Source organism: Lepus europaeus, chromosome 10, assembly GCF_033115175.1.
Source record: "Lepus europaeus isolate LE1 chromosome 10, mLepTim1.pri, whole genome shotgun sequence".
In the NCBI taxonomy this organism is placed as follows: domain Eukaryota; kingdom Metazoa; phylum Chordata; class Mammalia; order Lagomorpha; family Leporidae; genus Lepus; species Lepus europaeus.
In genome coordinates this window covers 64,228,932-64,254,480 of record NC_084836.1, presented here as the reverse complement: position 1 = coordinate 64,254,480, position 25,549 = coordinate 64,228,932, and the positions used below count along the sequence as shown (strand labels likewise).

Sequence of the window (25,549 nt, the reverse complement as noted above, 5' to 3'; positions counted from 1 at the left end):
GTGGGATACATGCATACCCCCAGCCTTCCAATGCACACGGACTATATCCTCCCACTCATTCAAGAGTCCCAGTTCATTTTTCCATTCTCTATTTGAATCCAGAAGAAACCAGAGCCCTCCTCTCTGCTGCCATGGGAGAGCAAAACACACATCCTGTTTCACAAATTACAAACTAGTTACAATACATGCATGGCTCACAGGAATCAGAAAATAAAAGGAATGGTAAGTTATCTGGTGCCTGGCATCTGTTTTTCCATGCACTTTTACCCGAGGGTCATCAGACCACCACTTCATTTACAAGTTTCCCAGACACATAAAATTCTCTGTGCTATGCAGTGAGGGTAACGCAATGCAGCAGGCTCTACTACTTACAAGCTGCTTAACCTTGAACAAGTTGACTTCAACTTGTTGTGCCTCCTCAATTTCATTATTTATAAAAATTTTAGTGGGCCGGTGTTGTGGCAGAGCAGGTTAAGCCTCTGCCTGCAGCACTGGAATCCCATACAGGCACTGGTTGAAGTCTCAGCTGCTCCGCCTCCAATCTAGCTCTCTGCTAATGTGCTTAGGGAAGCAGTAAAAGATGGCCCAAGTCGCTGGGCCCCTCTCCCGACGTGGGAGACCCAGAAGTTGTTCCTGGCTTCAGTCTGGCCCAGCCCTGGCCATCTGGGGAGTGAACCAGTGAACAGAAGTTCTCTCTAGTCTCTGAAACTCTGCCTTTCAAATAAATAAAATAAATCTAAAAACAAAACAAAAAAATGCCCAATTACAAGGCTTGAGAGATTAAACAAGAAAAACTATACAAAGGCCCTGGTATGGTGTCTGTCATCCAAAATGCACTTAATAAACATTAGCTATTATTACTAGAACTGCTTAGTTTTCAAAAATATAATTACTTCTAAAAGGTCTAAATAGGGGGCTGGTGTTCTGGCACAGCAGGTTAAGCCACTATTTGCAATGCCAGAGCACAGGTTTTCAAGTCCCTGTTGCTCCACTTCTGACCCAAGCTCCCAGGTAATGGCCTGAGAACGCAGGAGATGATGTCCCAAATGTTTAGGCCCCCTGGTACCCATGTAGCAGACCCAGATGGAGTTCCAGGCTCCTGGCATCAGCCTGGCCTAGCCCCAGCCACCATGGCCAACTGGGGAGTGAACCAGCAGATGGAAGATCTCTGTCTTCACCCTTCTACCCCTGTCATTCTACCTTTCAAATAAACAGATAAAATAAAAATATTTATTGGGGCTGGCACTGGGGCACAGCAGGTAAAGCTGCCACCTGCAGTGCCGGCATCCCATATAGGCACTGGCTCGAGTCCCAGCTGGTCCACTTCTGAAGCAGCTCTCTGCTATGGCCTAGGAAAGCAGTAGAATATGGCCCAAGTCCTTGAGCCCCTGCACCCACTTGGGAGACCCAGAGGAAGCTCCTGGCTCCAGATCGGTGCAGCTCCAGCCATTGCAGCCATTTGGGGAGTGAACCAGTAGATGGAAGACATCTCTCTCGCTGTCTCTGTCTCCCTATACCTCTCTGTAACTCTTTCAAATAAATAAATAGATATTTAAAAAAAGATCTTATTTGAGAGGCAGAGTTACAGAGAGACAAAGAGAGGGAGAGGGGGAGAGAGAGAGAGAGGTGGAGGGAAGGAGGGAAGGAGGGATGGAAGCAAGGAAGAAAGGAAGGCAGGCGGGCGGGCGGGCGGGTGGGAGGGAGAAGTGTCTTCCATCCACTGGTTCACTCCCCAAACGGACGGTCGCAATGGCAGAAGCTGGACCAATCCAAAGCCAGGAGCTTCCTCCAGGTCTCCCATGTGGGTGCAGGTGAAGCAACCAGGACTTGAACTGGAGTCCATATGGGATTCTGGCATTGCAGGCGGAGACCTAACCTACTACACCACAGCGCCAGCCCAATAAAATATTTTTAAAACAAATAAAAGATCTACTACCAAATGGAAGATACTACAAAACCAGAGATGATCCAGCCATTCTTCTTCCTATGCAACTTGATTCCTGGTATCAGATGTCACTTAAATATGGAATTACAATACTGGGATACAATGAAATTGAAAACAGTTCTCAGCAGTAAACCTAGAGTTATTTCATTGTAAGCTTCCTACCCAAAATGCTCTTCACAACAAAGCCTGATGATAAACTGCCCTCCAATCCAGAGCTGGAAAGAACAGTAAAGCAAAGGAGGGTGTCTCCCTTTGAACAAACAGGATTTTCACCAAATGAAAAGAAACCAGCCAGAGAACAGCAGACAGCTCTCAAACTAGACAAGAACCCAGCCCCAGTCTTAAGCGTCCTTATGTTTCATTTTTAAGAGTTAAGGGACATTGCCCTTAAGTTTAACACAGTAAAGCTCTTGCCACATGGCCAAATGGACTGCTTTTCTCTCAACTACAATCAGAGAGCTTCTACTTGGTAGGCCTGTAACATGGTTTTAACAGAAAAAGGCTGACAATCCAAGGTGTTGAAATAAATTAGATTTCAATGCTGTTACAGGTACCCTGTCTGATCAAGTCTAATGAAAGATACATTAACACCCTCTAGCCGGACTCTGCCCCCGCAGTTCTTTATTTCATGCTAACTGTAAAACACCAAAATCCCACAAATGGGAGATGTCCACATATTTTTGGGAACTGAGGAGAGATTTCAAATGTTTGCCGACTAAATAAGGAAAGTAAATTCTACTATATGATAAAGGAATCATGCCATTACCTTTTAGCTTTATAACTGTGAAAGTTAAGGACATTTCTCAATTCTACACGTCTCTGGACTACCTGCCATACTCTAATGCAAAGATTTCCAACCAGGGACAATTTTGTTTCCTAAGGGACATTTAGTAACGTCTGAAGGTGTATACTACCAGCATTTACCAAGCAGAAGCCGGGGATGCTTCTAAGCCCCCCACAAAAAAGAATTATCTAGCCCAAGACAACAATAGTGTCAAGGTTGAGAAATCTTGCTCCAACACAGAAACTGTCCCATTCCTGTTCCACACCCAGGGAAGTTCTAAGTTTTCACTGCTTCTAGTTCCTGACACCACAAGCAAGGATGCTTTGACTTTTCTATCTAAAATCCCCTTCTCCCTGGCTAAACCATCGTCTAGGAGTAAGGAGTTCCAAGTGGAGGCCATCACTGTCAGCATCCCATATGGGCCCCAGTTTGAATGCCGGCTGCTCCACTTCCAATCCAGTCCCTGCTAGTTTGCCTGTGAAAGCACCAGAGGATGGCCCAAGTTTCTGGGTCCCTGCACTCACTTGGGAGACCCAGAAAAAGCTACTGGCTTCAAACCAGCCCAGCTGTGACCACTGCCGCCATCTGGGGGAGTGAACCAGTGGATGGAAGAGATCTCTCTCTCTCTCTGTAACTCTTTCAAAAAAAAAAAAAAAAAAAAAAAAAAAGTTCCAAGTGCCAAACCACAAAATTGGCCATTTCCATGCAGGAAATTACCCCATTCTGACAGCCCTTGGAACCCTGACTCAGATAAACCTCCGCCTATACTAACTGAGGCTCATTCTCTTTCAGATATCCACTCCTTCAACCCTTCCCTAGCTAGGACTCTGGGTGAGGCAGGAGGATGATCATGAAAAAAGGAAGATTACAATAAAAGAGCTACTCAAAGAAAAATGCCACTGTCTAGGCTGCTCAGGAAAATACAAAGGTAATTGTTTTCTATTTCTCCTATACAATGTAGTTCGATAGCATCAATTGGATAGTAAACTCCACCCTTACATTTCCAGCACCTAACTTAGTACTACTCAGTGCATAAAATAACCAAGGAAATATTTACTGAAACCATGAACTGAATAAATGGAGAGTAAATCTACCTTTTCTGACACTACTAGCTTACTCATCCAAAGGTTGTAAAAACTTTGTTCCTATTTTCAGAGATCCAAAAATTTGAGCTTCATTCTTCGGAGATTTTAGGAAAAAAAAAAAAAAAAAAAAAATTCCCAGATGGGCACTGGTTGAGTCCAGGCTGTTCCACTTCCGATCTGGCTCTCTGCTTATGGCCTGGGAAGACAGTAGAAGATGGCCTAAGCCCCTGGGCCCCTGCACCCACGTGGGAGACCCAGAAGAAGCTCCTGGCTTCTGATCGGACTGGCTCCAGTCATTGTAGCCATCTGGGGAGTGAACCAGCAGATGAAAGACCTCTCTATCTCTTCCTCTGCCTCTCTGTAACTCTATCTTTAAAATAAATAAATCTTTAAAAAGAAAAAAGAAAGTACTGGAAAACAATATACTTAAGCTCTAAATTAGTAAAATTTCTGCTTAACTAAACACCCTAAAGTACATGGAAGGTTCTAAAAAGCCTACCTAAATAAGGCACTACATAACAACCTTGACTTGGTTTTCTGTAACAACTCTGGTCAACTGTCATAAATAAGACTGGAAATGTCTCTGAAATTGCAGGACACTAAAAGCCAAAGTCCAGAGTATTAAGGTTATTTCTCCCTTTCAGCCGTTTCTCAGAATTTCAACTTTAATATAAAGGACTCCACCTTTTCCTCCAAGAAAATATTCCCTTACCCTCAAAAGGAGCTCAGCATGGAGGTTCAGTACCCCCTGAATTCAATCCTAGAAAACTAAAAGTAGTAAGACAACCTGTTTCTTAAGAACCTTCACTTTTTTGTTAACTTCCAGTAAGGTTACAGTATTCTTTCAGTCTGTAAAATGCCCCCTTAATAATTACAGTTGGTTCTTCACGTCTGTAGATGCTGCATTTGTGGCTTCAGCCAACAGTAGATTGAAAATAGGAAGGAGAAAAATGGTATCTATACTGAACATGCAGACTTTTTTGGATCATTATCTCCTTTTTTTTTTTTTAAGATTTATTTATTTATTTGAAAGAGTTTTACACACACACAGAGAGAGAGAGAGAGAGAGAGAAAGAGAGAGAGAGAGAGGTCTTCCATCCAATGGTTCACTCCCTAGATGGCCACAACGGCTGGAGATGCACCGATCAGAAGCCAGGAGCTTCTTCCAGGTCTCCCAAGTGGGTGCAGGGGCCCAAGGACTTGGGCCATCTTCTATAGCTTTTCTGGGCCATAGCAGAGAGCTGGACAGGAAGTGGAGCAGCTGAGTCTTGAACCAGCGCTCATATGGGATGCCAGTGCTTCAAGCCAGGGCGTTAACCCACTGTGCCACAGCGCAGGCCCCTGGGTCATTATCTCCTAAACAATATGGTATAAAAACTATTTACTCAACATTTACATTGTATTAGGTATTGTACGTGATCCAGAGATGACTTAAGTATATGCAAGGGACAGGTATTTGAAGCAGTGGTTAAATCATCAGTTGGGTCACCCACATTCCACAGCTGAGAGTCTAGGTCAAGGCCCAGCTACTCCACTTTAAATCCAGTTTCCTACTACTGCATACCCTGAGAGGCAGGAGGTGATGGTGGCTCGAATACTTGGGTTTTTGCCACTCATGTGCAAGATCCAGATTAAGTTCTGGGATCCTGACTTTGGCCTGGCCCAGCCCTGGCTGTTGCAGATACTTAGGGAATGAACCAACAGTTGCAAGATCTCTATTTCAAATAAAATGAAAATATAGAAAATCTTAAATATATAGCATGATGTATACAAATTATATTCAAATGCCAACACTGGGTCATTTTATGTTAAGGGACTTCAGCATTTGCAGTTTGGTACCCATGGGGTCTTAGAACCAGTCCTCCAAGGATATGACTGTATTCTCTTTAACTAGGAGAAGTACAAAACACTAAGCCAATGCTACTATCACTGCTAGTAACAAAAACTTCCACACCTCTTCAAAGCAGAAAGGTTTGGTCTTGCACGATTTTCTAAAATTTCAAAACAATGCAGACTGACAAGCTAATGAAAAACCGTCCTCCTGATCTACATGCAGCAATGCTGGGAAGCATTCTTCTTGAGCTATGAGACATATGAGAACATCGATATCCTAAGAAACACATATTTACCTCTGGAAATACTTTAAGTATTACATACTTGACTCTATATCCTGAGACATAAAAACTGGTATCATTGCCTTAATTTACACATGTCACACAAGGACAAATATCAAACCAATTATTGACTAACTTCTCTACTGTTTTAAGAATAAAAGAATTGGGGCCAGCATTGTGGTATAGAGGGGTGAATCCCTGTAATACCAGCATCCCATGTGGGCACCGGTTTCGTGTCCCAGCTGCTCCACTTTCAATCCAGCTCCTTGCTGATGGCCTGGGAAAGCAACAGAAGATGGTGCAAGTGCTTGGGCCCCTACCACCCACGTAGGAGACCCAGAGGAAGCTCCTAGTTTGGCCTGGCCCAGTGCTGATGGTTGGGGCCATCGAGGGAATGAACCAGAGGACAGAAGATCTGTCTCTCCCTCTCTGTAACTCTGACTTTCAAAATAAATCAATCTTAAAAAAATAAATAAATAAATAAAATTACAGCACTTTGGTGCTTGACCTTGTCAGAGGTGATAACAAACGCCAACCACTGAAAGACAGTCACCCTAAGAGGTTTTGCTTCTCTTTTGGCAACACCTGACTCCCAGAACCAAGAGGCTGAGCCTCTCAAGGCATTCTAGATTTCTGACTAGTACTGAGATCAGTCCATGTAAGTCTCTTTATACCTAAAAACTTGGAGGAGGAAGGGAAGGGAGAGTCTTTGGAGGAGGAGGGGAGGGATAACAACCAGTCAATATCAAGAAACCCATCTCCATAACAGAAAAATGCATCAATTTTATAACAAGGACATGAAAAAGACTGGGTTCACTCAGCTCCTAAATCAACCATGTATCAAATGAAGTCACTATTTTCTCAAAGTCTACTTCTATTTCTTGCAAAAATCCCAAAGAATAAATAGTTTACTCTTCTTTCACTTTTAATCTCCAACAGGAGAAATCAATTTACTGTATCAGGTCCCAATTTAGGTAAGCTCAGGTAGAAGAGGAAAGAGGAATTTAAAAATCAGTGTCAAATCAACCCTATTGGAGAGCAACCCAAAGAAATCAACCAGACAAGCAGAAGAAAAAGATGTTAACAGGAGATGGATTTGTTCTTACTGTTTTCAGAATATTAAGATCTCCTGTGAAGCCCGGCGGCACAGCTCAATAGGCTAATCCTCCGCCTAGACCCAGTCAGGGCGCCGGATTCTGTCCCGGTTGCCCCTCTTCCAGGCCAGCTCTCTGAGCTGTAGCCCGGGAGTGCAGTGGAGGATGGCCCAAGTGCTTGGGCCCTGCACCCCATGGGAGACCAGGAGAAGCACCTGGCTCCTGCCTGCGGATCAGCGCGGTGCGCCGGCCGCAGTGGCCATTGGAGGGTGAACCAACAGCAAAAAGGAAGACCTTTCTCTCTCTCTCTCTCACTGTCCACTCTGCCTGTCAAAAAAAAAAAAAAAAAAAAAAAAACAAAAAACAAAAACTCCAGTGAAAAGAGCAACGATACTACCAGTGATGAAGACACTTTCACAGTCGTAGGTCCATCTGTTCCTCTCCTGGATCTTTAATCTAGGGATCTACACGCAGGTGGAGGGCTTCTGATTGGCAAACAGTGAAAAGATGATTCACAGGCCAGATTTACATAGTTTTCAGGATAGTCCAAATGATGTTAAGATCTTCAACTCTCAAGATCTAAAATCCTGTGTCCAACTCTTGTCCCTAACTAAATCACTTATCCAATAAAATACCTAGGGACACAGCACACAGTTCATCACGTCATGCTACAGAGAAAAAGTAGAATTACCAGGTGCGAACTAGAGAAAATCTGGGTGCATGGCTGTGCACAGAACACAGGAAAAGCTCTCTCTCTCTCCAAGAACAAGAGAGGCGTTCAAAAGACTTAAGATTAAGTCACATGACAGCAAACTGTTCTAGTTAGTTGGTTCTGCAGCAGCCTACCTCAATCGACAGGCTTCCCAAAGGGACTGTTCTTAGGCTACACCACTGAGGAACAAGCTCACCATTCTCACTCTATAAACCAGGTTCTGCTACAATACATAAATCCCAGTCATCGTGAAAATCTTCCCCACCCCCTCCATTTGCTCCACGTCTCAGAATCTTCCACCCTGCTTCACTTCACAAGCTTCCCTGCTTAGGCGCTCTGCAGGACAAAACTGTCAAACTTAAGAATAAGACGAGGCAGGCCTCAAAAAGCAGGCCACAGAAGATCTCCAGTCCGGGCTGGCAGCTCCCTGTGCTGTGGCGATTTGCATCACTTGCACAGCAAATACCCTGCTGGTGAATAACTGAGTTTGCTTCTCTATGACCTCTAGCTCAAGGGGAAAAAAAAAGGGAAGAAAAAAAAAAAAAAACAGACAGAGAGGAGATGCTATGGAGGGGGGCAAGAGGATCAGGAAGTCAACTGCAGGTCACTACTTACAGTTGACAAATGGAGTTTAACCCTCTCACAACACCAAAAAGTCCAAGGAGAGATCTCGCAGGCCACATGGTTGGCAGGATCCACGCCTGCCCAGAAGGTCTCAGAAAATGAAACCAAATCTGATTAAAATGGACATTTCAAAACAACAAGAGACGCAGCGGCAACACGCACAGCTGCCATTTCCCCGGCCACTTCCTGCGGGAGGCTGGGGGAGGGGCTGTTTGTGTACAGATGGAGGTGGAAGCTATTCCCCCATCGCCCCCCAAAGGATACACATCCCTCACTCCAATAAACCCTACAAAGGATGACGGCTTGCCTTCTCCAGAAAGCTGGGAACAACAGGGAAGAAAGGGATGGTGTGAGATCATCCTGTCTGTCACCGAAGCGGGGATCCCCTTGGTGAGGGAGCTCCTTGGAAAGGAATCCCTCTTTATTCTCCCCTTCAGCCCCTCGGCTCCACGCAAACCCGGACGCTGGAGCGTCAGCCTCACCAACTCCCATCCCCGGAGAGGGGGAGTCTCCCGGGACGTTAGGGCCCCAGGCAGGCGCAGCACCGTCCCCAGCTCCCCGCGCTCAGCAGCACTAGCGTGCTCCCGAGAGAGACGCCCTCGGGACCCCTGGACGCCCCCCTCTGCCCTCCACTCACCACAGCCAAAACGCCCCGCGCCCCACAAACCGAGCCACCAAGCTTCCCAGGGAACCCCCGCACCCAGCGCTGGCACCCGGGCAATCCCCACCCCCACCGAGGAGGTGGCGCCCCTCCCGGGGATTCCACCCCGAGTCCCCCACAGGCGTCGGCTCCACCAGCCAGGAGGCTCCTCCGCCTCCCCGTCCCCGTCGCGCGGCTCCTCCCGCCCCCGCGGCCCGGGCCGGGGTCCTCGGCGGCGCCGCCAGCCCCGGTCTCGCCCCGTCTCCTCCCGGCCCGCAGGGCAGGGAGACCCCCGGCGCCCGCTGGGCGCGAGCAGGAAATAAGCTTCCCGCCCCAGGCAAGGCTCTAAGGCGGCTCCGGAGCCTCTGCTCCCGGAGCGAAGCCGCAGGTCGAAGTGGGGCTCTCGCCCCCTCACGCCCCCGGGCGCAGACCCCACAAACCTGAGGAGGCAACGTCCGGTCGGCTCGGGGCTCGCCTCTCCCCGGGGGACGAGCGGTTCACATGGCCGCGCTCCGGACGCCGGGAGGGGAGGAGACGCCCGCCCGGGGAGGCGGGGGTCCGGGGTCCGGGGCCCGGGAGGGGGGAGGGGGCCGCGGCTCAACCGCGGGGCCCGAGCGGAGCCAACATGGCCGGCGGGGGAGGAGTGAGCCGCAGCCGGAGGGGGCGGGGAAGCTGCGGCCTAGAGAGAGCCGCCCTTCGCCACGGGGTCCTAGCGCCGGCACGCCGGCGCACCCGCCCCGGACCCGGGTCCTAGCGCCGCTGCGTCTGGCTCACCTAGCAGCTGCCTCTGCACCAAATCTCATTGCAAGCAGCCGACTTTCTTCACACAGGGCAAACTGAAAGGCGGGCCACCGTCTCTACAGGTCGGGCCAAATTTCTAGGGCAGAAGCGTGCGTCCCTAAGTAGGGGGGTAGGGAGGACCATGCAAGAGTAGCGGGACAGTGGAAGTGGAAAGGTTAGTAACAGGGCCCGAGTCAGTCCTGGTAAAGGGGTAGAGAGGCAAGGGTCTGCCGCCCACTCACCTCTGTCCTGTTGGGCAGTCTGGTCCTGCCTGGATCACCACTTTCCTGGCGACATCTGCAGGGCCCTGAGCTTCGGAAAGATCCCTGTGCGTGGGGTAAAGGAGCCTGGACTCGGACCAGACAACGAAGACCTGTGTCTAGCCCCAAATGCCCACTGCTGTAAGACTTGTTTGACAAGGCTACCTAACAGTGCGACACCTTCCGAGAACCTGAGAGTCAAATGCAGCACAGGACCAGACCTTGCCTGTCACCTAGTGTCTACTGCAGAGCTGCAGGGCGGGAACCGGCGTCACGTGGCGGTAGAGCTCCCAGATCGCCTGGTTCAACCCTCTCCCTGTCAGACGAAGGCATTAAGGCCCGGAGAGGCTCGCGGACTCGTTCAAGGTCAAACCTGGACAGAACAGAGCTAGGAACTCAACACTCTGCAGGTTTCAAGATAATTCCCACTCGATTCAATGTCATGCGGTTCTGTAAACAACTGCCTAAACTGTGCAACGCTCAGGCGGAATATTCTAGAAGGGAAACTCCAGCAGCTTTACCTCTAGGGGTCTGATAAGAAGGATCTGAAAACCGGGTGGGGACAGGACAAAGGGAGAGCCAAATCCACTCTAGACTGGATTTCCTTACTCCACAGAGCTGGGGGCTCTTTCTGAGTTTTGAGGACAGACTCCACCCACGGCTCCCAGTAGCTCAGAAAGGATAAGAAGGAAGCTTGCTTCAGCAAAGCTTCAAGGTATGTGGGCCAGAGAGAGAGAGAAGCTAAGGGAGGTTTCTCTCTGTCTCCTAAATAGATTACAAGGGAAAGGAGTAGACAGGTAGAAACCAAAAACCTCTCCCTCCCGGGCGAAACCAATGTATAGGTCACCTTGGGAAAAATGCAGACACCTCTCTCCCCACCCCCAACAGCCCGTTGACCTCGCGTGCCCGGGTAAGTAGAGGCCACGCTGAGCGAGAAAGGTTACTTCCTTCTGGAGAAAGGACAGGGACCTAGCAAACTCCTGCCAAGGAGAGCCCTCTTTACCCTCAAAATAAAAAATAAAGGCAGGAGGACAGAGTATGCACCTAGCACCTGAAGGTCGCGGGGCCGAGGGAGCGTGGCGGGTGGGGGGATGGGGTGGGGACAGCTAGTATCCCTTTTTTTTTTTTTTTTTTCCCTTAGCATTTCCAGGGCAGATGAGGGAGACTCTTCCTACCTCCCGCCCCCAGTCCTAGAGCTGGCCAGTGGGAGCCCGGGCAGGCAGGGGAGGAGCTTGCGCCAGCCGGCCGGCCGCGGCCACGCCCCTTCCCCCGGCCGCCGCACACCCACTCACACCCACCGCCGGCTCGGCTCGGCTCCGGAAGAGCCGGTTACTCCTGTGCCCCAGACTGCCCCCGCCCCTTCCGAGCCCCAGGCCTAGTCTCCGGGGCAACCCCCAGGACTCTCCCAGCCGGGAGTGGATGGGCACAGGGGTGGTGGAAAAGAAAATGAGACAGGGTCCGTTTCCCCCACCTGACACAGGGGGCTACCATCCCCTTCATCCTTGGAGGAGCCCCTGCCTCGTGCCGTGCAGCCAACACGCCCAGCAGCCAGAGGCCAGCCCAAGCAGCAGCAGTGCGTCCTTCTATCCTGACAACACAGGACACACTGACCCCTTCTGTCCCCAGACAGTCCTCAGCCCCATCAGCTGTGACTGATCAACCTCTAGAAAGGGGGAAAGGGGCCATTTTATTAGCAACTTCTTAGAAAAGTGTCTGGGAAACAGAGTGGGCCCCCCTCGAGCCAGGAGCAAAGGAGGGAGGGAGAACTTAGCACCTGCTCCCCCCATGTTCCTGTGGCACCTCCCGCACTTTGGGGCCAGCTGCCATGGCGTCGGGCTTCACTTCCAGGCGGGGGAAGAGAGCCCAGGGATTCGCTAGCATCTCTCTACCTTACAGACACTCCCACCACCAGCCCTCTCTCCTCCCCCCAAGCCCGCTGGAACACCACTCCGTAGTCTGAAGACCCTCCTGACACCCAGGCCCCCACTTCTGGAGGTGGGCAGTGGGCGGGAAAACACCAAGGCCAGCCACAGAGCTGGGGCCCCGCTGGACCAGGGAGGGAGGACTCCCCAGTGGAAATGGGCAGTCCTCGAAGACCTCCTTTCCCGGCCATAGCAGAATGGGTCACACTGACGGACAGGCGCGAGGAAGGCGCTCTCTCAACCCTAAAACCTCTCCATCCCCCCCCCCCCAACAGCTCAAGGCAGAATAGCTCCCCACGGCATAGTTTGGGGCAACGGTACCCTCCCCTTCTCCTCTTCAGGTCGGCATGGACCACCTCAGATCCAGCCCGGTTTCCAAACTTCCCAAAGGGCTTCTCCTCGAAGCTGCTAGAAAATGGAGAAATCTGTTTCCTTGAGGGTGGGGGCTCCCTTTGCATCTGAATACAGAAAGCGGCGCTTCCCTGGCCTTCCCCACCAACTCAACTCCCACAGGTCCCTGGCCCCCACTCCCTACCAACAGCCCCTTAAATCCTGAAACACAAGATCCCCCCCCAGCTCTGGGATTCTGGGGGAGGGGCGTTCCCAGGCTGGACCCGCCAACCCCGGCCCTAGAAGAGGGCCCTTCCCACCTGGGCTCAGTAGGCGGTGCTGAGGTCGGACCCCAAACTCCGGGAGCCGTGCGAGGGGGTGAGGGCCTCGGAGCGGCTTCAGCTAGGACTTAGCTGAACTTGCAGGGCGGCGCGGCGACTGTAATCGCTGCGGCTCCCCCGCCCCTTACTACGGGGAAGGAGAGGCGAGGGGGTGGCGGTTATTCCCCCTCCCATCGGGGTTAGGATGGCGTGGGAAAGCGCTCGTTCCAGAGGGGAGGAGGCGAAGCCCAGCCCGCGGGAGATTTTTTTTTTTTTTTTTTTTTTTTGGCGAGGAAGGCGCGGGAAGGGGAGCCCCCCCCCCCCCCCGGCCCAGAATTGGAGGAGTCGCCGGGGAGGATGGCGGAGGGGCGTGAGGAGCCTCCGGATTCCGGGCGGCAGAGGACAGGGGAAAAAAACGGCCGAGTCGATAGTGCGGGGGAGAGAAGAGGAAGGGCAGCTCCCGCAGCGGGAGCGTCCAGTCCTGAATCCCGGGCCAGGGGACCGCGGCAGCGGCCCGCCCGGGGACTCCGGGTCCGGAGGTGGGTGCCGGGCCTCACCTGGAGCTGAGCCGGGCCGCGGGCGGCGGCGGCGGCGGCGCAGGTGGCCGAGCCGGGCGGCGGCGACGCCTCCTCCCCCAGCCCTGGGCCGGCGGCGGCGGCGGCGGCGCGGGGGAGGTGGCGCTTAAAGGGGCAGGAGCCGCTGGGGTGCGGACGAGCGCTCGGGGAGGGGGCAGCGGGAGGCGTCTCCCAGGGCCCAGACCCAGGAAAGGTCCCAGATGGCGGAACAGGACGGATCCCGAGAGGACGCAGAAACTTCTACGGGGGAAGTGGGGGCGGCAGTGGGCCTGAACTTGGGAGCCGGTGCCCGCGCTGCAGGAGCCCAGAGGAGGCCCGGGAGTGCAGGAGAGGGAACTCCAGGCCTGACGTGCGGGGGGTCACGCACGGCGCCCTACTAGGGGAACAGGTTCCTGGCGTCCCAGCTCCTCTGGGGCCGCGTCCCTACAGCTGCGGGGGCTGTGGAATCAGGAAGCCACGAGGGCAGCCGCCTCCTGGGAGCTCAGCCTCCATGCTAGCGCTGCCTAAGGGCCGCCGGCACTGTGGCGTGGAGGCCATCAGCAGAGCTGCGGGGAGGCTGCTGTGGGACCCTGGGGGTGGCTTTACTCTTAGTTCAGTTTCCCCACCATCGCCAGCCTTGCAGCCTCCTCTGGGGCAACAGGAAGCAGCTGCTCAGGGCAGCCCCCACCTGGTGGTGGGTCAGGATGGGGGAGGAGAGAAGCCAGGGATTTAAAGGCCTGAGACTAAGGCTGAGGGGAGACACCGTGGAGACCCTCCAACACTGCTTGCTCTTGTGGGGGCCAGCAGTGAGTACTCTATAATGTGACTGGACTCCCAGCAGCTCAGATGGGGAGGAGCAAGGGGCCATACTCCACGCGGGTGGGGGTGGGGGGCGCCCAGGCCTAAGGTACAGCCTCACTGTTCCTTAAGAGCTCCAGCCTGCCAATGCTCAGGATCCCAGGCGGCAGCCTCACCAGCTGAGCCCTGTACCCCCCCCCCAGTCTCATTTCCCCTCCTTCACCCCCCAAACGAGCAAAGGTTAAGCCCCACCCCTGCTGAGTCAGCCAGGGAGGGAGCTAGGCATCCCTCAGGCCTTCCCCGGGGCTGGTCCCCAGACTCACCCATGTCAGGCTGCCAGGGCTCCAGGCTGGGACCACCCAGCTCCTCGCTGTTGCTGGACCCCCTTCTCGTGGAGGCTTGCTGTAGGATCCTCCCAAACTGTGAGCTGGGAACTAGCAAGAACCAAAAGCCAATGTATGCTTCCTGCGAGCCACACAGCCCGAACTGCTGTAGGGTGATGTCCCTGTGTGACAGACCGGGGTGGGGAGGGAGGAGGGAAGGGCGGGGCTTTCTCTGGGTGGAGAGAGGGAGGAGGCGAGGACAGGGCAGACCAGGAGAAATATGGAGGGAGGTTAGGCTGTGTTGACACTCCAGCGGCGTGCAAAGAGAGGGTGCGGTAAAGAGGGAAGGAAATAAGCAGTTGCAGCCGGGTGAGAGGGAGAATGTTCTAGACAAATGCTGGAGGACGCGAACGTGCCAGGGGAAGGGGGTGGAGGGATGCAAACAACCTTTAGGTTCCCAGGTCTGCCTCTGGGCGGTGTGGGAAAACAAAGCGGAAAGGGCTGACCCATACCCTGTCCCCCCCCCCCCCCACTATCTTCCCCACTCAGGTCGGGACCTGGAGGAAGTGTCCCAACCCCCATAACTCAGCATTTCCCCCAGTCGAGCTTTTCTGGGAGCAAACTACCGGGCACCAGCAGCTCCGGGGCTCCACCTTCCGTCCAGATCCTGACACAGGGGAGACTGGTGCCAAGGACGTCACAGGCAGATGGGAGGAAGCTCAGAGGCCCCTACTCCACCCCGTGCGCCTCTCCCAAGGCCCCTCCCCAGCCTTCAGCCCCCAGGGGCCTCTGAATTGGGAGCTCAGCTTGTCTCCGCCCAGCTCCTACCCAACTGAAGGCCCCAGGAGGTGGGGCTTGGAGGAACAGGCTCCTCCTCAGGACAAAAGCCCCAGCTGGTTTGTAAACAGTCATTTGCCGAGAATCACATCCCAGCAAATGGCCCTCGCGGATTTCAAAATGGTGAGATCAGAGTTCTTGCAGACCGGGTCCCGACTACCACAAGAGGGCAGTAGGACGGGTCTGGGCCCCGAACGGAACACAAGGGGCACCAAGTCTGACCTTGTGTTATTTTGTAAACTGAAATGGTGCTATCTTCCACTCTACACCTCTTAGTGGGCGAAAATGAATGGGAAATGATTGAATTCCATTTAGTTCAGCAGCGCAAGCCAGCAACCCTGCAAACTGCCACTTCTGTGCAAGATTCTGTCCTGAACTTTCTTAGCAGAGCTCAGACTAGGCCTCATGCTACTTTATACCCTTGCAGAGCCTCAAGGAATCCAACATGCAAGTCCGGGCTTGCCCGAAGTGGGGCACTCTGAAGAAATGAAGGCCTAACCACCCAGCCAAGGTGGAGGGGGCCCTTCTGACTCCACCTTAACAAAGATCAGTTTCCATCATTTCCTACAAAAATTAACTGAACCCCCTGCATCTTCCGGGAGTTATTTCTAAAATCAACCCATTTCCCCCAATATGCCCTTTTAAAAGTTTAATCATGAAGTATAGAATATTTAAGAGGAAAAAGCATCCATTTTCTTTGAACTAGTGGAATCAAACAGCCAAAGGAGAGGCCCTACTAAGATCCTACCACCCACAGGAATCTTCTCATAAGACCTACACTTAGTTGCCTATCAACCCAACAGAACGGCTTTTCATTTTTGAGAACCCCGTTTCAAACAAACAAAGCCCACTTTCTGCTAAAACTGATTGTGGTCACTAAAAATCTGTCAAAAACTTCAGTGTTGGGTCCAGCACAGTTAAAGCCGCCGCCTGCAGTGCCAGCATCCCTTATGGACGCCAGTTCGAGTCCCGGCTGCTCCACTTCGATCCAGCTCTCTGCTGTGGCCTAGGAAAGCAATGGAAGATGGCTCAAGTCCTTGGGCTCCTGTACCCATATGGGAGACCCAAAAGTTCCTGGCTCCCGGCTTCAGATTGGTGCAGCTCCAGCCATTACAGCCAACTGGGGAGTGAACCAGCAGATGGAAGACCTCACTCTCTGCCTCTTCATCTGCGTGTAACTCTTTCAAATAAATAAATCTTAAAAAAAAAAAAAAAAAAGCTGCAGTGTTGGTAGAACCAATAAAATCAGACAGATTCTGAGGGGTTACATTTTATTGCAAACCTTAAATATTCTTCAAACAGAACATAATGTCTTCCATCAAGGCTCTTGCATGGCCTACACAGAAAACTGAAACGTTTGGAGAGGTAAGGAGAGGGACAGCATGGGGTGAGTGCTTGCAGTTTGCCAAAGACCCCTCACGAATGCTCTTCGGCCAGCTTATCAGCTTTTGCCACAGCTTCTTCAATGGGTCCCACCATGTAGAAGGCCTGCTCTGGAAGATGGTCATATTCACCTACACAGGGAAAAAAACCAACTTGTGAGAAGTAGAGGGCATGAACTTTCTGATCACCACTCAAGGCCATGTATGGGTCAGAATGTGATGCATTTGTGTAATCTAAGAAACCTTTTTTCAAACTTCTCTCACCCTCAAATGTACAAGAAAACATGATGCAGGGTGGATTACAGCACCCTGAGTTCAGATTCTCCTGCCTGCATCCTGGCAGTTTATTAAGCGGGACGAGGCCTTTCTGAAGAGGCTGCCACCCCTCACAGCAGAGGGGAGCTGGCACTGAACACAGCAAGTGCTGGGTTATGCACGAAAGGGAGCCAGCGACTCCAAGAGGCATTCAGACTCTCAAGTCAGTGTAGAGTACTTCCAAACAAAATTTATGAGAAATAGCCTATTTTTGTAATTAAAAGAAAGGTGAGCTGGGCATAGCACATCACATATTGATGGCTACTGGAATAGGAACAGTAACTTAAAGATTTTAGTTTTCCTATCATTTTATGTTTGGTTTTTACTAATCAAAAATCTCACCTGCCAGAATCTGCTGGAATCCTTTAATGGTCTCCTTCAAGGGGACCAGCTTCCCCATATGACCCGTGAAGACCTCAGCAACCTGGAATGGCTGGGACAGGAAACGCTGTATTTTCCGTGCACGGGACACAGTCAACTTGTCTTCCTCAGAAAGTTCATCCATACCCAGGATGGCAATGATGTCCTGGAGGGATTTGTAGTCCTATGAGAAAACAAGATGAAAATAAGGTCTAAGTATTCATACTCCTTTAATTCTGACAAAGATCGAAAAGGCAAATAAAGGGGAAGTTACACACTCGCAGGTCACAAGGGCCCTTGGCCTCCGCGTTTAGTTCTCCCAACTGCTAATCTGGTGCTGTTAGAAAAAAAAATGAATTCCAAAGCCCAGCCTAAGTACCTGGAAACCCAAGTCTTCATTAGCACTAACAATTCCCAATTCCAAAGCCTATCACAAGTTACTAGGACAGATGTAGTCCTAACAGACTCCCCAAATTCCCTAAGGGATCTTATGGCCACCGATCCCTCACAGCAACATACTCACCTGCAGAATCTTTTGCACTCCACGGGCAACGTCATAATGCTCACTGCCCACAATGTTGGGATCCATGATACGAGAGGTGGAGTCTAAAGGATCCACAGCTGGGTAGATGCCCAGCTCAGCAATAGCACGGGACAGCACAGTGGTGGCATCCAAGTGGGCGAAGGTAGTGGCAGGGGCAGGGTCGGTCAAGTCATCAGCAGGCACATAGATAGCCTACAGGGAGTCAAGAACCCATAAACAGCAGGAACCAAAGTCATTGCACTGAAGCCACCCCCTTTTCTGACCTCTCACCACCTCACTCTTTTTGAGGCAAACTTTTGAATGCTAAGAACAGTGAGCTTTCTTACAATCCCTGTATCTGCTGAGCTTATAGAATACCTGGTCCTCTAGGCCATGATGAAAGAATTGTTATGTTGTTCTTCATTCTGTATTTTAACTCTAATGATACTTTGAATTAAAAAATAGCCAAAATTCTCCTTGTACTACAACAGTTCAATGAATCACCAATCTGGCCACATGTTTAGATAGTTTTATATTAATGCAGTAAATATTTAAAGCTAAGTTTCCACACAGTCTCAGACTTCCCTCGGCCTCAAAACCATGATTTTCCGCACATATTTACCTGTATTTCTCCAATTCCTTTAGACCATTATTTCTTAATCTTTTAGGGACGTTAATATGCACACAGAGTATATTACACACTACTCCACTTCCCTCCCCCCAGTGAAGAGCCCACCGAGTGCCTTTATGCATCAATTTCATTTTCCTTACCTGTACAGAGGTGATGGATCCCTTCTTGGTGGTGGTAATGCGTTCCTGCATGGTACCCATGTCAGTGGCCAGGGTAGGCTGATAGCCCACGGCAGAAGGGATTCTGCCCAGTAAGGCAGACACCTGAAGGAGAGTAAGAAGAAAGAGGTGTTCAATGCCTCCACTGTTAGCCTCATCTGCACAACGGAAACATCACATGAACAATGTACTTCATGGCTTCCCCTTACCTCTGAGCCAGCCTGGGTAAAGCGGAAGATGTTATCAATAAACAGCAGTACATCTTGACCTTCCTGGTCTCGGAAGTATTCGGCCACAGTCAGTCCAGTCAGAGCTACCCGGGCACGGGCACCGGGCGGTTCATTCATCTGACCATACACCAGCGCTACCTGCAGTAATCAGACATAATCAGAAAACCTGGTAGACGACTGAGGAAGTCACATGCCCAACACCACCAAATAAGAGGTAGCACAGACCCTCCTTCTCAGAAGGGGTCAATGCAGGATATTAGTAGACACCTGTTTAAGTGAAAGGTAAAAAACAGGGTTATCTGAGGCACAGGATCCACCTCCAACTTCACGTCTCCCCCTCCAAAAAAATTTACCTTCCCAAATGATGGGACTATGAATATCTACCAAAAAAAAAAAAATCTAAAAATGCAATCTAATGTCAAAGAGAAAACGACTAAGTGCCACTAATGTCTTAGGAAGTTGGGTGTTTAAAAAAAAAAAAAAAAAAAAAAGGCAGGAATTTCCTCTGTAGGCCCAGGATACTAAAAACATAGGTTCAGCTGGCAAGTTTCTGACAAGGACATCAGTCAGCTCAATGCTCACCTTGGAGGTAGCATCCTTCAGGTTGATAACACCAGACTCAATCATTTCATGGTATAAGTCATTGCCCTCACGGGTTCTCTCACCAACACCAGCAAACACAGAGTAACCACCATGGGCTTTGGCAACGTTGTTGATCAACTCCATAATCAGTACTGTCTTGCCAACTCCAGCACCACCGAAGAGCCCTACAAGAGGTTGAAAAGGATTATTTAAAAGTTCTGCCCTGTTATACCAAGCAAACTTCAAAAAAACTTTTGCATTTTCCATCTCAGGAATGGCATCTGGCTTCATTCGGCAAACTCAGAAGAACGAAAGTCAGAAGCTACTCATCAGTGAAGGAGAGCCTACTCAGTACCGATTTTTTTTTTCCCCTTCCATATTAGGTTTGGAAAACACCTGCCCACCAACATACCAATTTTGCCACCCTTGGCATACGGAGCCAGCAGGTCCACAACCTTGATGCCAGTCACCAGAATTTCCTGCTCGACACTCATCTCTATGAACTCGGGAGCCTCTGCGTGAATAGCAGCAAATCTGCAGAGGAGCAAGGAGAATCAGTGTCCATTCACCTTCGTGAAAGCGGTCACCGGCGCCCACCAATACAGAGTTCCACGTTTTGGAGACTCCACAACCTAAGCTGTAAACCTGACCTTTTAATAATCACCTAGTGTCTTAAACAGCAGATCTTGATCCATCAGAACTTCTGCACCCTGCACCCTCAACTGCTTCAGGAAAACCGCACTGTGTGACTTCAGTAATAGAAAACAGCAGCACTTTTAAGGATCCCCTGCAGGAATGGTCTGTTTTACTGGATGGCGACATTTTAACATGGAAAACTGCAAGCTAAGGCAAGAGAGACTTACTGTTTGGTTTTGATGGGACCTCGCTCGTCAATAGGTTCTCCAATGACATTCATGATTCTGCCCAAAGTCTCAGGACCAACAGGAATTTTGATAGGCGCACCAGAATCCAGGACTTTCTGGCCTCTAACCAAGCCCTCTGTGCCATCCATAGCAATGGTTCGTACTGTGCTCTCACCTATCAGGAGAAGACATTGCACAGTTACACACAAGGACAAGCTGAGCTCCTGACATTTTAACCAAGTGTAGCTGGCGTGAAAGACCTCAACCAAGACTCCTTCTCAGTATCGAAACATGGCTTCAGCAGACTCAGAAGAACGAAAGTCATTTTGATAAAATCATCATAGAAAGGAGACAGGTTGGTTTTTAATTTATTTTGGTTAAATCAAGTCCTTATGGTACTAAAAAAATATATATAGATACTCACCCAAATGCTGGGCCACCTCCAAAACCAGCCGGGTCTCCCTGCCTTGCACTTCCAGGGCGTTCAGGATAGGTGGCAGGCCCTCATCAAACTGGACGTCCACCACCGCACCGATGACGGCCACGATGCGCCCGGTGGCAAGGCCTCCCTTCGGCGCCGGCGAGGTTTGCGCGGCATAGTCGCGAGCTAACAGACAGAAACATATCGCAAGGGTTCAGGACGTTAAAGGTCTTCGAAAGCTCCGATTTAACCCACAAGGACAAGCAACGTCCGCCCTGGCCGGGCCTCCTTCCGCTGGTACGGAAGGCGTGTCTAGAGCGAGGGGCCGCGGAGCAACGAAGAAAGCGCCTGCACGACCGCCCCACCTCCACGCACAGCACCGAATTATGCAAGAGCTCGGTAGCCCCGCTGCAGGGGAAGGTCAACGCACCTGCCCACACCTTCCCGTCACACAAAGCCCTTTCTCCAAAATGACACAGAACTAGGTCGAAGAAGGCTCGCAGGGGCGAACCGTTCTTGATCTTCTGCGATTACAGGGCTGCACACCACCCTGGCGTTCTTGCACCACGGATTTTAGGCCCGAACTTCAATCCGCCGCGCCTCAAGGTCACTGGGGCGGCAGAAATTAACTCATCCATAGGAAAGCACTCACCAGGCTGGACCGCAGCCGGAGCGGCCCGTAGTAAGAGCTGAGCTTGGGGTAAGGACGCTGAAGGGGTGAGTCCCCGCAAGGCCCCGGAGGCCGACGCCGAGGCCACACGACCTACAAGACTCAACATGGCGGAGTCCGGGTGGAGACTGAGTGCCGCAACTGCCCCGCCACCGGCAACCCAGCAGTTGGGGCGAAGCCTAGTCTGCTGTAGATACGTCCATTGGCTAACTCTTCTGCCTATCATTTTTAGCCGTGCGCCTATAGGTTAATAGGATCTGATCTTCTCAATCATTGGTCAACTGTGGTGCTAATCTGAAACTCCCTTTTTTATTGGAGCTGCCGCCTTCCAAGCCTGGAAACCTAATTGGGCCACAGGAATGTCAGTCAGAGAGGGTACTGGGCGGAACTACGTTTAGGAAAGGGGCCGAGTTCCTGTTGGGAAGCACGTGGGCTGTCTTTGCCTGTCCTTGGGCTGTCTCCTTAGCGAGACCTTGAGCTGGGTGACAGGGCGGGGGTTAGGGAAGCTGTCCTCACTGTGACCGTGAAATAAGGCGCTTTCTCTGGAATCAAAAACACGGGTTTTCTTTCGCAGCACTGAGATTGGAAGCTCCCGGGCGGCTCAGCAGGTCGGAAACCCGGAAGGATCATCAGTGCTTAAATCTGTACGAAAAGGAAACGAATGCAACCAGTCATTGAACATATGTATGCTAGACATTGAGGAGACAAAAAGAGGGCGATTCGGGGCCTTTCGTTTTTCCTGTGTAAAAAAAAATTTCCCATTTTTGTCCCCGCTCACATGTTTCCGGGGTGGGCGTTGTGCCCGCAGTTTAGAATCCCCGCATCCCAGAGCAGTACACAGTCACACCGCTTCCCATCCAGCTTCTAGTGTTGCACCTGGGAAAGGCAGCGGATGGCCCAAAGTACTTGGGGCCCTGCCACCCTGGTAGGAGACCCAGGAGACCCGGATGGACCAGTTTGTGGCTCCTGGCTCCCACCCCCCACCCAGCCCTATGTTGCGGCTATTTGGAGAGTGAGCCAGCAGGTGGAAGAACTGTCTGTGTCTCACTTTCATACTCTGCCAATCAAATAATTAAATTTTGTCTTTAGACCATTCCTGTTAAGGTCCAGGTGAGTAGAGATGAGCGTAGAATGAAAAGCAGGAGCCGGATCTAGGGGACTTTTGGTGAGAGCGGGGCTGGGCAGGCATGGTATGTGCCTTGAGAACTCAAAGTCAGCCCCTGCTGGCTTGTGTCTAGAGACACTCAGATGGTGCAGCATTTGACATACCACATTAGACCTTCCTGTAATGCTGCCTCATAACACGAGGCTCTCACACCCCCTTAGACCAAGAAGGTTGTGAGAAAGCACCCAGGTCTGCATGCGGCGTATCCCCGGCCGCCGTCCAGGGGCTCCTACTGTGGGGCCTCATGTTCTTTTTTTTTTTTTTTTTTAAAGATTTATTTATTTATTTGAAAGTCAGAGTTACACAGAGAGAGGAAAGGAGAGGCAGAGAGAGAGGTCTTCCATCCAATGGTTCACTCCCCAATTGTCCGTCAATGGCCAGAGCTGTGCAAATCCGAAGCCAGGAGCCAGGAGCTTCTTCTGGATCTCCCACATGGGTGCAGGGTCCCAAGGACTTGGGCCATCTTGTACTGCTTTGCCAGGCCATAGCAGAGAGCTGGATTGGAAGTGGAGCAGCTGGGTCTCGAACCGGTGCCCATATGGGATGCCGGGCGCTTCAGGCCAGGGCGTTAACCCACTGTGCTACAGTGACGGCGGAAGGGGCCTCATGTTCTTAGGCGGTTGTCTGAAACGCAACAGCATGCCTGGGGACCGTGGCGGTCCCAGTGTGTGCTAAATGTGTCTACGGCAGGATCTAGCATAGTTTCTGTATCAAAAGACGGAAAATTGTCAGGAAAGTGTTTTAGTCACAAGCACTGAGTCTGAAAGGTACATTTCAAAATGAAGCTTTTGGGGCTGGCGTTGTGGTACAGCTGGTTAAGCTGCCACCTGACGCAGGCATCCCATAGAAGCTCAGGTTCGAGTCTCAGCTGCTGCACTTCCTATCCAGCTCCGCACTAGTGCATTTGGGAAAGCAGCAGAAGGTGACTCCTACCACCCAACATGAGAGACCTGGATGGAGTCCTGGTTCCTGGCGTTGACCTGGCCCAGCCTTGGCTATTATAGCCATTTGAGAATGAAGCAGCGAATGGAAGATTTCTCTCTCTCTCTGCCCCTCTCTGTAACTATGCCTTTCAAGTAAAATAAATCTTAAAAGAAAAAAAAAAAAGGCATCAAAGGAAGAGGGCCAACTTTATGGCTCAGCTGATTGAGCCACTGCTGAGGATACTGGCATCCTATCTTAGTGCCAATTCAAGTCCAGGCTGCTCCACTTCTGATCCAGCTCCCTGATGATGACCCTAGGAAAGCAATGGAAGAGGTCAAGTACGTGGGTCCCTGGCACCCATATGGGAGGCCTGTCCCAGGTCAAACCCCAGCTACTGTGGCCCTTTGGGGAACAAACCAGCAGATGGAAGGTTTTCTCTATGTCTCTGTAGTTTTTAAATGACTAAAGAACCAAAGATAGGGCCGGCGCCGTGGCTTAACAGGCTAATCCTCCGCCTTGCGGCGCCGGCACACCAGGTTCTAGTCCCGGTTGTGGCGCCGGATTCTATCCCGGTTGCCCCTCTTCCAGGCCAGCTCTCTGCTATGGCCCGGGAAGGCAGTGGAGGATGGCCCAAGTCCTTGGGCCCTGCACCCGCATGGGAGACCAGGAGAAGCACCTGGCTCCTGGCTCCGGATCAGCAAGATGCACTGGCCACAGCGGGCATTGGAGGGTGAACCAATGGCAAAAAGGAAGACCTTTCTCTCTGTCTCTCTCTCTCACTATCCACTCTGCCTGTCCAAACAAACAAACAAAACAAGAATCAAAGATAGAAAATGTCAAGGAGAAAGAAGCAATACATTTCTTATAAAATTTGGACTGAAGGCCAGCACTATGAGATAGCTGATTAAACTACCACCTGTGATGCCTGAATCTCGTCCTGGAACACCAGTTCCAGTCGAAGCTGCTCCACTTCCAATCCAGCTCCCTGCTAAAGCACCTGGGAAAGCAGCAGACTATGACCCAAGTACTTGAGCCCCTGCATTATGTGGGAGACCTGGATGAAACTGGCTCCTGGCTTCAGCCTGCCCCAGCCCTGGCCACTGCAGCCATTTGGAGATTGACCAGAGGATGGAATTTTTGTCTGTCTCTCTCTCTCTCATTCTCCCTTTCTCTGCAACTCTTCCTTTCAAATAAAATAAAAATCCTAAAACAATTTTTTTTTTTTTTAGATAAAGACCATCTAAAAAATCTTAAGAAAATTTCTTGAGCCAGAGCCACAGCTCACTAGGCTAATCCTCTGCTTGCGGCGCCGTCACCTCAGGTTCTAGTCCCGGTTGGGGTGCCAGTTCTGTCCCGGTTGCTCCTCTTCCAGTCCAGCTCTCTGCTGTGGCCCGGGAGTGCAGTAGAAGATGGCCCAAGTGCTTGGGCCCTGCACCCGCATGGGAGACCAGGAGGAAGCACCTGGCTCCTGGCTTTGGATCAGCGCAGAGTGCTGGCCGTGGTGGCCATTTTGTGGGGGTGAACCAACGGAAGGAAAATCTTTTTCTCTGTCTCTCTCTCTCACTGTCTAACTCTGCCTGTCAAAAGAAAAAAAAAATCCTATTAAAAAAAAAATTTCTTGGTGGAATGGGATCAAAGCCATTTCAGTGGACTGCAACAAGAATGTCCATTTTAGGGGCTGGCGTTGTGGCTTAGTGGGTAAAGCTGCCACCTGTGACGCTGGAATAACAGTTCGAGTCCTGGCTGCTCCACCTTTCTCCGGCTCCTGGCCTGGGAAAAGCAGCAGAAGATGGACCAAATGTTTGGGTTCCTGCCACCCATGTGGGAGACCCAGATGAAGCTCCTGGCTCCTGGCTTCAGCCTGGCCTAGTCCTGGTCATTGCAAAAAATTGGGCAGTAAATCAGCAGATGGAATATCTCTCTGTCTTGCCCTTTGTCTCTGTAACACTGACTTTCAAATAAATAAATAAATAAATCTTAAAGAAAAAAAAAAAAAAAAGGATGTCCACTTTGGATTCAAGTTCTGTGCTCTTTCCATTATGTCAGGTGGCTTCCACTGAACAAAGACCCATGTGTGTCTTTGCCTTTTGCCTTCTGTGAGGGTTGCCTCCCTCAACTCTTATAACTGAAGTTTCCTTAGATGGGCTAGGACTGGGTGAAAATCTAGCTTGGGGCTGGTGCCGTGGTACAGTAGGTTAATCCT

General features: G+C 51.0%; 2 protein-coding genes and 2 non-coding genes across 8 annotated transcripts in view; all 4 read right to left on the bottom strand.

Annotated features, from left to right (window-relative positions):
• BAZ2A (bromodomain adjacent to zinc finger domain 2A) overlaps window positions 1-14,968 on the bottom strand; it is a 37,486-nt gene extending 22,518 nt beyond the window's left edge. Inside the window, exons 1-2 of one of the 5 annotated variants that reach the window (XM_062203428.1) lie at window positions 14,912-14,968; window positions 14,286-14,396 (exon numbers count right to left, since the gene is read on the bottom strand). In XM_062203428.1, coding sequence (XP_062059412.1) covers window positions 14,286-14,289 — 4 coding nt within the window. In that variant the 5' untranslated portion in view covers window positions 14,290-14,396; window positions 14,912-14,968. Of the gene's footprint in view, window positions 1-9,438; window positions 9,557-9,772; window positions 9,876-10,020; window positions 10,105-14,285; window positions 14,475-14,911 lie in introns of those variants that run through there. The other 4 variants (XM_062203430.1, XM_062203429.1, XM_062203432.1 and 1 more) reach the window with 4 other exon arrangements.
• Window positions 14,969-16,376: 1,408 nt separating this feature from the next.
• On the bottom strand, window positions 16,377-21,396 carry ATP5F1B (ATP synthase F1 subunit beta). Its single transcript, XM_062203427.1, has 10 exons — window positions 21,240-21,396; window positions 20,591-20,773; window positions 20,167-20,341; window positions 19,716-19,837; window positions 19,304-19,488; window positions 18,701-18,859; window positions 18,474-18,596; window positions 17,703-17,915; window positions 17,162-17,363; window positions 16,377-16,636 (listed from the first exon to the last, which is right to left on the bottom strand). Exons 1-10 carry the CDS (start codon window positions 21,364-21,366, stop codon window positions 16,539-16,541), a joined length of 1,587 nt encoding a protein of 528 aa, XP_062059411.1. The 5' UTR covers window positions 21,367-21,396; the 3' UTR covers window positions 16,377-16,538.
• LOC133769260 (small nucleolar RNA SNORD59) lies at window positions 19,567-19,642 on the bottom strand. The gene has a single exon (XR_009867152.1). It is a non-coding gene; the product is annotated as a small nucleolar RNA SNORD59 (small nucleolar RNA).
• Window positions 20,440-20,514, bottom strand: LOC133769259 (small nucleolar RNA SNORD59). The gene has a single exon (XR_009867151.1). It is a non-coding gene; the product is annotated as a small nucleolar RNA SNORD59 (small nucleolar RNA).
• Window positions 21,397-25,549: the final 4,153 nt, after the last annotated feature.